This window comes from Nannobrachium achirus, assembly GCF_963921795.1.
Source record: "Nannobrachium achirus genome assembly, chromosome: 4".
In the NCBI taxonomy this organism is placed as follows: domain Eukaryota; kingdom Metazoa; phylum Chordata; class Actinopteri; order Myctophiformes; family Myctophidae; genus Nannobrachium; species Nannobrachium achirus.
Genome location: NC_137813.1, coordinates 62,953,725 through 62,963,646, shown reverse-complemented (window position 1 = coordinate 62,963,646; position 9,922 = coordinate 62,953,725). Strand labels below are relative to the sequence as shown.

Sequence of the window (9,922 nt, the reverse complement as noted above, 5' to 3'; positions counted from 1 at the left end):
CCCAGTAGAAAAGAATTGTGCTATTTTATTATGAACATTAGTGAGGACCTAGTATATGAAGATAGGTTGAAAAGTGGCAAAGTCCTCCTTTAACTATCTATTTTCACAAGTTTATTTTCTGTAAAAAGCCATTTGTGTTGAATGTGGGCCAAGTCATGAATAACATGATGTGAAGCAATTGAAAGAGAGATGTGTTCAACTATCTTTAATGTTATCCCACTTGATAGCAGGCAGGCAGATAGACAACAACCCAGACAAATAGCAGACAAATGTACAGTTTGTTTTAGTGTAGTGATTGTGTGGAATATGCTAATTGCACAACATAATTAAAAAGAGAGAAAATGTAGCAAATTACTTCTATTACAAATTGACATTGACAGAATATAAATGGAATTTATTCCAAGCCATAAAATAATGCACATTGCACTTGTCTTACATTATGTGGAAATTAAGCAATGTCATTTTATCAGCTGGCCTGTGGCCCCTTGACATTTTTGTAATGTGGCCCACTGGTTCAGAAGTTTGAGTATCCCTGGTATAAAGAAATATTTGACTCTTTTACGGTGTGAACAAATGTTATTTTTTCCCTATTATGAGAGTGGGTCAGCACTACCCCATCGCCAGGCAACAGAGATGGTGTTTTGCTGGTCTGGAATAGTTTATTAAATCTACTAATCTACTTAAATCTAAGAAAGCATCTGTGTCATATTAGATTTCTGGGTTGGCTTTTCAAAAATAGATCTACAAGCTCGCAGCGCTGCACGAAGTCCGCACCAGTGCGAAATGAGCGGTGCGGTCCGTGACATCAGCTGTGGTGATGGCGGTCTCTGCGTACTTTCTATGGCATTAGTCTCGTGTGACATCAGTCTCGTGCTCATATGGACATTCATACAGACCTACCCACAAAGCCAGACGTAGGAGCGGTTAGCATCGCTCAACAATGGTATCAAATCATCCAACTTGCTGAATGGAGCATCCAGGTAATGTTATGTATATAAAATGTCACGATACACTTGACTTGACATCCATTTCATTATAAGACAAAGCATTATTGAACGAACCTGTTTATTCCTATGATTTCATGAAGAGTATTGGGGGAACGAGGTGACCTTGTGCTTTGTGTGTTCAGGTTGACTGCTGACAAGGAGTGGAAGATCAGTTTCAGTGTTTACCAACCCGACACGGTGGCCGACTTCAAGAAGAGCAACCCGGGGAAACCCTATTCCCGCCTGTGTGTCTGCAGGTAAGAAGTCTGCACTAACTGACACATGTGTGTCTGTAGGTAAGAGGTCTGCACTAACTGACACATGTGTGTCTGTAGGTAAGAAGTCTGCACTAACTGACACATGTGTGTATGCAGGTAAGAAGTCTGCACTAACTGACACCTGTGTGTCTGTAGGTAAGAAGTCTGCACTAACTGACACATGTGTGTCTGCAGGTAAGAAGTCTGCACTAACTGACACATGTGTGTCTGCAGGTAAGAAGTCTCCACTAACTGACACATGTGTGTCTGTAGGTAAGAAGTCTGCACTAACTGACACATGTGTGTCTGCAGGTAAGAAGTCTGCACTAACTGACACATGGCTGTTTGCTCAAGATCAGCTTACCATAAACAACTGACAAACTAAACAAAATAAGCATCGACTTTGACTGAAGCGTGTGCTTCTTTCGTCTCACGGTTCAATTCAGTGATTGTTACAGAACGTTTCACACAGCCTGAAAAAATCTGGTTGGGCCTGAATTTTTAAACTTATAGATGTTATAATGACCGGTGGATGATGAAAACATAATTTTCACTGTACTATTTGGCTGCTTAATGGCACATGGAAAAAAAGTTTCATCTGCAACCCAGCTTTATAAAATATTTTGGGTCAATCAATAATCAGGATTAGATTTTTATATCCTTTAATATAATGTAAATGTTCTTCCTTTTCATTTCAATTCCCCATGGAAGAATTGCCATAGTGTCAACTGAATACTATCCATACATACATACAAAACACACTTATTTTGTCAAGCGACATTATAAAAGAGCAATGTGGCATGGCATATTTATAACGACGATACGTCCAAGTAAGCTGTTAACATTTTATTATAGTGTTATCATTTTATTGACAATGATTCAAGTGACTGCAGGTTCATAGTCTACCTCACTAACCCTTGTGGCTTCATAAAACTAATTTAATATTTAACATACTGACCTCTGCTAACCATCATATAACTGTACTTTGTAATAAAAGATACCTCAAATGTGATGATTCTATATTAGGAAATTATATAAAAAGTACAGTAAAGTTAAGTACAAGAGGAAAAGTATCATAATAATAGTCTGATGCATTTCACACGTACTGTATCTCAATTCCTCAACATGATACTACTGAGATAATTACATTTCTATATGAATCCCCTAATATGAATTACCATAACCTTAACAATCATTATAAATTATCCTGTAATTATTGTTGGCATTAGTACTATTTCTGATATAATTAATGCTATATTGAAAACTGATAGCAGTCAATAGACACTAAATATTATCTACAACTTTGGTAACCATTGATTATTACCATTGATTATTGATAATAAACAGTTGAAATGATCCATAACATGACATCATCATCATTATCATCATTGTTATCTACAGTACATGTTGTTCATTGCCCTCGACAACAAACCAATCATAGATAATAACATTTACTGGTATTACGCTTTAAGATCTCAATAGTTTGTCTTTATCATCATCATCATCATCATCATCATCATCATCATCATCATCATCACGTCTAACTACATGACTCCAGAGTTACACTGATCTTCCATGGTAACATCTTAAGAGTATCAGTAGTGTAACAGTAAATGAATGGAAAGAGTGTTTCAGTGAAAGTGTGTGTGAAGGTGTGTATGTGTGTGTTAGTATCAGGATCAGAGAAGGACAGCTTTCCTTTGTTCCAGTCCAGCTGGACTCTGATCTTCTTGGGGTTCTGCTTCACTGAGAGATCAGTGAGTGACCCTGGTGAGGAGTATGCATAGTATTTACCTTCATTTAAATATATGCTCCAGTATTGACCCCCTCCCTTTCCCTTCCTCTGATAAGACTCTGCTAACACACCCAGTACGCATAATGTATTGTCTCCAACCTCAACATCCCAGGTGTGAGTCCCAGAGTTAAAGCCCTCAGAACCCAGGACACGCCACCAGTGGTCAAACCTCTCTGGGTTGTCAGGAAGCTGCTGTTTCTCTCCACGTCTCACACTGGTCAGATCATCAGACAGGATGAGGTTTGGATGAGCCGTGTTGGGGTCCAGAATGACAGGAGTGTAGGAGACAATGTCCTTCATCTTGTGCCAGACTCTGAAGGTCAGGTTCTTCAGGTGTTTGGTCTCGTCTATCAGTGCTCCTGAGACCGGCTGTGGGTCCTGCAGTGTGAACTGGACTCTTTCCACTGTGGTCTTGTAGTTCTGCAGGAATGAGATGTTTTCAGCTCTCAGATCCTCCTCTATGGCTCTGATTGTGTCTGAAAGGGTTGATATGTCTCTGTTCAGACCCTCAATCTTCTCCTTCATCATCTGAGTCTTCTGCTGCTCTTCCTCCCTCAGTGCAGTGATCCTGGCCTCCTCTTCCTCTTGTAGAAACTGATGCATCTTCTTATACTGTTCCTTCATCTGCATCTCTGTGTGCCGGGCCCGGACCTTAATCTGTTCTGCTGTTTGATCATAGTTTGTTTTAACTTTATTAAAGACCTCGAGTTTCTCCTGTAAAGGTTTCAGTAATTTCTGGACTTTCTCCTTGTGTTCCGGTGCAGCTTCATTGATGGGTCTGAATCTGTGGTTGATGTGTTTTTCAGAATCTCGACACACAAAACACGCTGGCTGTTGACATTCCAGACAGAACAATTTGAATTTCTCATCATCATGCAGACTGCAGAGAACCCCAAACCCTGTTGAAGCTCTCTGATGTCTCTCCTGTATGAAGGCCTCACACAGGTTCTTCAGAGCCAGGTTTCTGGGTGGATCCACTGAATGTCTCTCCTTACAAACTGGACATTCTTTTATTACCTTCTCTCTCCACCATTCCTGCAGACAGGCTTTACAGAAGCTGTGGCTACATGACAGGAGAACAGGATCTTTAAAGATGTCACAACACACAGGACATGAATAATCCTCTTCTGGGCGAGATGCGTTGGAAGCCATTTGGTCTCAGTGTGTAGCTTCAAATATGCTGCTCAAGCCAGGAAATCAGCCAGTCAGTGGTGGTAACACTCCCTATACTCTAGAATATTCCCTGAAGTTTACCCTTTGAATGGTGGTTCTTGTTAAAGTCCATTCAGCTGATAGAGTCAGCAGCAGGTTCCAGTGGTCTGGGTCAGTATTCCCTCCTGTAGCTGTGGAAAGACAGTCTGTCCTCCTCACTGTAATTGTGTTTGATCTGAACGTGAATCTTATGGTCTTATACTGTATGAATCTGGCAAAGTCTGGGTGGAGCTTTGACACACAAGGAAACTCCTTCATATAGTCTGTGCCAGGTTCTCAAACTAGCATGTGACGTCTTCATCACATGCATGGCATTTTTGGGAAAGCAGGTTAGCCGAGGTGTGTGTGTGTGTGTGTGTGTGTGTGTGTGTGTGTGTGTGTGTGTGTGTGTGTGTGTAGCTATCATTGAGGAATCTAAATCTGCTCTTGACTGCAATTAAATCCTCAATTGTCACAGCAGGGTTATTTGCATTGACAACATGAGAATGAGAATTGAGATCGATGAGATACAGTTGAGATAGAGCACGTGTGAAATGCATCAGACTATTATTATGATACTTTACCTCTTTTACTGAACTGTACTGTATTTTTTATATATGTTCCTAATATAGATAACCACGTTGGATGAATCCTTTTATGACAAAGTACAGTTATATGATGGTTAGCAGAGGTCAGTATGTTAAATATTAAATTAGTTTTATTAAACCACAATGGGTTGGTGTCGTTGAGGTAGACTATGAACCCTGCAGTCACTTGAATCACTGTCAATAAAATGATAACACCACAATAAAATATTAAAACAGCTTACTTGGAGGTATCGTGGTTATAAATATATCACATTGCCCTTTCGAAATGTCGCTTGACAAAAAATGTATGTGTTTTTACTAATTTGTTAATTTGTTTGTATATAGTATTCAGTTGACACTATGTCAAATTCTTCCATGGGGAATTGAAATGAAAAGGAAGAACATTTACATCATATTAAAGGATGTAAAAATCTAATCCTTGAATTGAGTCATGTCAGTTTAACAACTTGAATCAGATCAAAGGGGAAGAAATAGATATAAAAGTGCAGTAACTAGTCTATTTATTTGTCTCAAAGCAAAGGTCAAATCATCGTTCATAATGACCCAGACATGGGTCCCAACCCACTGTTTGGGAACCAGTGCAGTAACACTTACAGCACTGGTTCTCCTCCAAACGTCACTCAGGAGGATGTCTATAAAAACCTTTGAATGGAGCTACTGTGTGCAAATCTATTTCTTACAACTTGAACCTGAGCATTCCTTTTCTGAGGGGAACATTAACCGAAAATAGCAGATCTACAAGCTCACAATATGTTGCGTTGTGAGCTTTTAGCTGACAGAGATACACAGCAAAATTGTGTTTCAGATTCAACTTTCTCATATTCATAGATACAGTTTCAGTATCATACACTTTTTTGTAAAGCCGCATTATTATGGGCCTGTTATCGCATATTTCGCATATTTAACTTTACTTTTATGACATGCCCACAATATGTGGTCAAATCGTACATTTTATAATAATTGTATTGAAATGGATGTGAAGTCAAACACATTTTTTTGTGTCCTTAAATCAAAAGTTTAAGATAAAAACATGACCTGGATGCTCCATCCAGCAAGTGATTTGACTATGCTGATGTTTTCAAGCAGCTCTGCTGAGAAATTAACATGGGAACAAACTGTCATTAATCTGCTATGAGGAGACAGACCTATCTATCATTATTTGATAGTTTGGTTGACTCAGTTCTGGTAAAACACACAAACAAACACGCACACACGCGCACAAATGCGCACACACACACACACACACGCACGCACGCACACACGCACACGCACAGACACACACACACACAGATACTTGAACACTATTAAATTAATACAATTGTACATTTGTCTACGTTGTATGCAATATGTGCATATGGACTCACACACTTACAGTGATTAATTATCAGGACAAAGGCAAGGACCAAGAATAGAGCCCTGAGGGACAAATGTCAACAAAGTAAAAGTTTTTTTTTCTTTTTTGGGAATGACCATATATGGATTTTATATATTTTATATTTTATTTTATTTTATCCTTTATTAAATAATAATATGTATCCATATACATACAATGTTATGCCCATACATGGAGATGGGCATAAAAAAACGTTAATTAGTAATGCCAAGCAGGGCCTTGGTGAGTTGGGCCTTGGCTTGATGCATGTGGATCTCCATATATGGGCCATATATGGTACCCTAACATTCTCATTTTCGACCTGGAATTTATGACATCAGAAATCTCCATGTATGGACATAAAAAGTTTTTTTTTCTTTTTCTGGGAATCACCATATATGGACTTTTATACCCTGAGAAATCTCGTAGCTTGTCTGACTGTCAGTACAGGAAGTGATGTCACATGACATCCTTTTTATCCCCATATATGAGTCATTGGGTACGGTCACACAGTCGGCTCTTTGGCTCGTAACCCCCATTCACTCCCATGTTAAGGGAAAATACGGACATGACGTATTACGCGCCGCCGGGGACGCGTCGGAGGCGTTTCCGGCCGAGCGTTTCCGGCCACGAGCTGGGGGTTCATGGTTCAGCACTGCTCTACTATCACCCGGCAGTGATACACACTATCCAATGGGACAGAACGTCCTGTGGAGCTGGTTTTTACCTTGTAGTTTTCTTTCATCACCCAGCTCTCCAAATACAGAGGGAATGTATGGAAAATAACTCAAAACAAACGGCCAGACATATGCATGAGTGTTTCAATAAATGTAAACATCCTTATTGTTGTTGAATTGCCAGACCAATTTCCACTCTTTCTCCCCTCTGAATAGCTTATGTGAGCATATTAGGAAGAACAGCAGAATGATATCCAAATATATATTTTTATTGCGACCGTCAGGTCGCAGTTTAGTACCAAAACCTCCACCGGCCGTCCGTCCGTCCGTCCGTCGGTCACACGTCACACGTCTCTTACTTAGGATGTATCCTTGAAGCTAATCTTTCCAGCGAAAAGATGACTTCAAAAGTAATACAAAAAATCAACCAACGAACTCGTTTCCTACAGAGGATCGCCCCAATGGTCAACTTCAACACACTGAAGACCATAGCTGGTGCAATAATCCAGCCCCTCTTTGACTACGGAGTCCACGTATGGTATCGTGACGCCCCACAAGCCCTTAAAACTAAACTCCAAACAGCCCAAAATAAACTAATTAGGGTCCTGCTTAACCTTCCCTATCAGACTCACCTCACCGCTACTCACCAGTTAAGAGTGGGGTGGCTCAGAGTAGATGACAGAGTACAGCAACTTGCAATGGGCCTGGTGTACAAGATACACTACACCACTATGATACCCAAGTACCTGTCAAAATACTTTATAAACGTTAAGGATGTCCATAATTACAACACCAGAGGCAGTGCCACAGATCACGTTCAACCCAGAGTCAACTCAAAGAAAGGGTCGAACTCGTTCTTCTGCTATACCACAAAAATGTGGAATGCCTTACCGAAGGCCATAAAGGAGTGTGGATCACTAGCATCCTTTAAAATTGCCCTGAAAAACCACTTACAGGCAGCAGCCGTTCGCAACTGGTAAAAAACCTAGCCCAACCCTACCCTCCCTGCCCCTTCCTTGTATATACTTGTATACTTGTATATTCCTTGTACATACTTACTGTCTGTTTAGATTTACTGTATCCCTTGTATATACTTACTGTTTGTTTAGATTTACTGTTTTCTTTTCTTTTTTTTCCCCTTTTTCTTTACATATCTACTGCATAGTACTGTGTTCTATTTGTCTGTCATTCAATGTTATATGAGATACTTAAATGGTTTCCTGTTGAAATAAGCTTAGTCTTTTCATGGATCTCCTTTTAGTAGACCTTGTACCAGTGAACTGTACCGTCATGAATCTGTACATTTTCCTATGCAAACTTCTAATAAAGCCTTCAATCAATCAATCAATCAATCACACGTCACACCTTTGCCCTGCTCATATCTCCGCATCAGTATGACATCACTCTGCTGACATCAGTATGACATCACACCATATATGGAGGGATGTGTTGGTTATCTCCATATCTGGAGATTCAACCTTCAACGATTTTGACATCTTGTTACTAATCTGTCGGTAGATAATGCCGGTCTTATATAAGGGTCATTTGTGTACGGTGTGATGTCACACTGATGTCAGCAGTGTGATGTCATACTGATGTCAGAAGCTATGTCTCTATATATGGAGTTATATGTTGTTCGTGTCCAAATATGGGGCTTGTGAGGTCAGACTTAGTGAGATTCGTCGGTTATCTCCATATATGGAGGGATGTGTTGGTTATCTCCATATCTGGAGATTCAACCTTCAACGATTTTGACATCTTGTTACTAATCTGTCGGTAGATAATGCCGGTCTTATAAGGGTCAGATTTAGGGTTTAGATTTACTGTATATTCCTTGTATATACTTACTGTTTGTTTAGATTTACTGTTTTCTTTTCTTTTTCCCCCCCTTTTCTTTACATATCTACTGCATAGTACTGTGTTCTATTTGTCTGTCATTCAATGTTATATGAGATACTTAAATGGTTTCCTGTTGAAATAAGCTTAGTCTTTTCATGGATCTCCTTTTAGTAGACCTTGTACCAGTGAACTGTACCGTCATGAATCTGTACATTTTCCTATGCAAACTTCTAATAAAGACTTCAATCAATCAATCAAGTCATTTGTGTACGGTGTGATGTCATACTGATGTCAGCAGTGTGATGTCATACTGATGTCAGCAGCTATGTCTCTATATATGGAGTTATATGTTGTTCGTGTATGGGGCTTGTGAGGTCAGACTTAGTGAGATTCGTCGGTTATCTCCATAATGGAGGGATGTGTTGGTTATCTCCATATCTGGAGATTCAACCTTCAACGATTTTGACATCTTGTTACTAATCTGTCGGTAGATAATGCCGGTCTTATAAGGGTCATTTGTGTACGGTGTGATGTCATACTGATGTCAGCAGTGTGATGTCATACTGATGCGGAGATATGAGCAGGGCAAAGGTGTGACAAGGCCCTGCAGAAAATGCATGACACGCTGCTGCGCCACACTCAGCACCCCTAAAAACCAGTACTTGGGATTTGTTGATGTAAATGTTCACATAGTGTAATAATTGGTAAAACAAACTTTTGGCCTATTTGTGGAGATAAGCGCCCGATTAGGGAGTCTTACTGGTTAACTCTGTCTCCAGTTACACATAATCACCCACATTTCTTTGACTGCTTTGTTTATATAAATCTTTACAAAAAATAGACAATCTACAAGCTCACAACACGACTCAGCGACACGTTGTGAGCTTGTAGATTGGCTATTTTTGCATATTCCCCCCCAGAATATGCATAGCTGGGGTTCATCTTTGGTTTGATTGATTGATTGAAGAATTTATTAGAAGGTTGCATAGGAAACAGTACAGTTCATGACAGTACAAATCACTGGTACAAGCCCAACTAAAAGGATACCATTGTAAGCTTTTAGGCTAATTTACACAGGAGCCACTTGTACTTGTACTCATATAACATTGAAAGAGACGAAAAAAACAGAAGTAACAAAAGGGGACAAATAAAAAAGCAGTCACAAAAATAAAATAACAGGGGAAAAATAAATAATAG

General features: G+C 39.6%; 1 protein-coding gene across 1 annotated transcript; it reads right to left on the bottom strand.

The window, feature by feature from the left end:
* Positions 1 to 2,783: 2,783 nt before the first annotated feature.
* Positions 2,784 to 4,190, bottom strand: LOC308283073 (nuclear factor 7, ovary-like; the record flags this gene model as incomplete). Its single annotated transcript, XM_080723464.1, has 1 exon — positions 2,784 to 4,190. One exon carries the CDS (start codon positions 4,188 to 4,190, stop codon positions 2,784 to 2,786), a length of 1,407 nt encoding a protein of 468 aa, XP_080579590.1.
* Between the last annotated feature and the right edge of the window lie 5,732 nt (positions 4,191 to 9,922).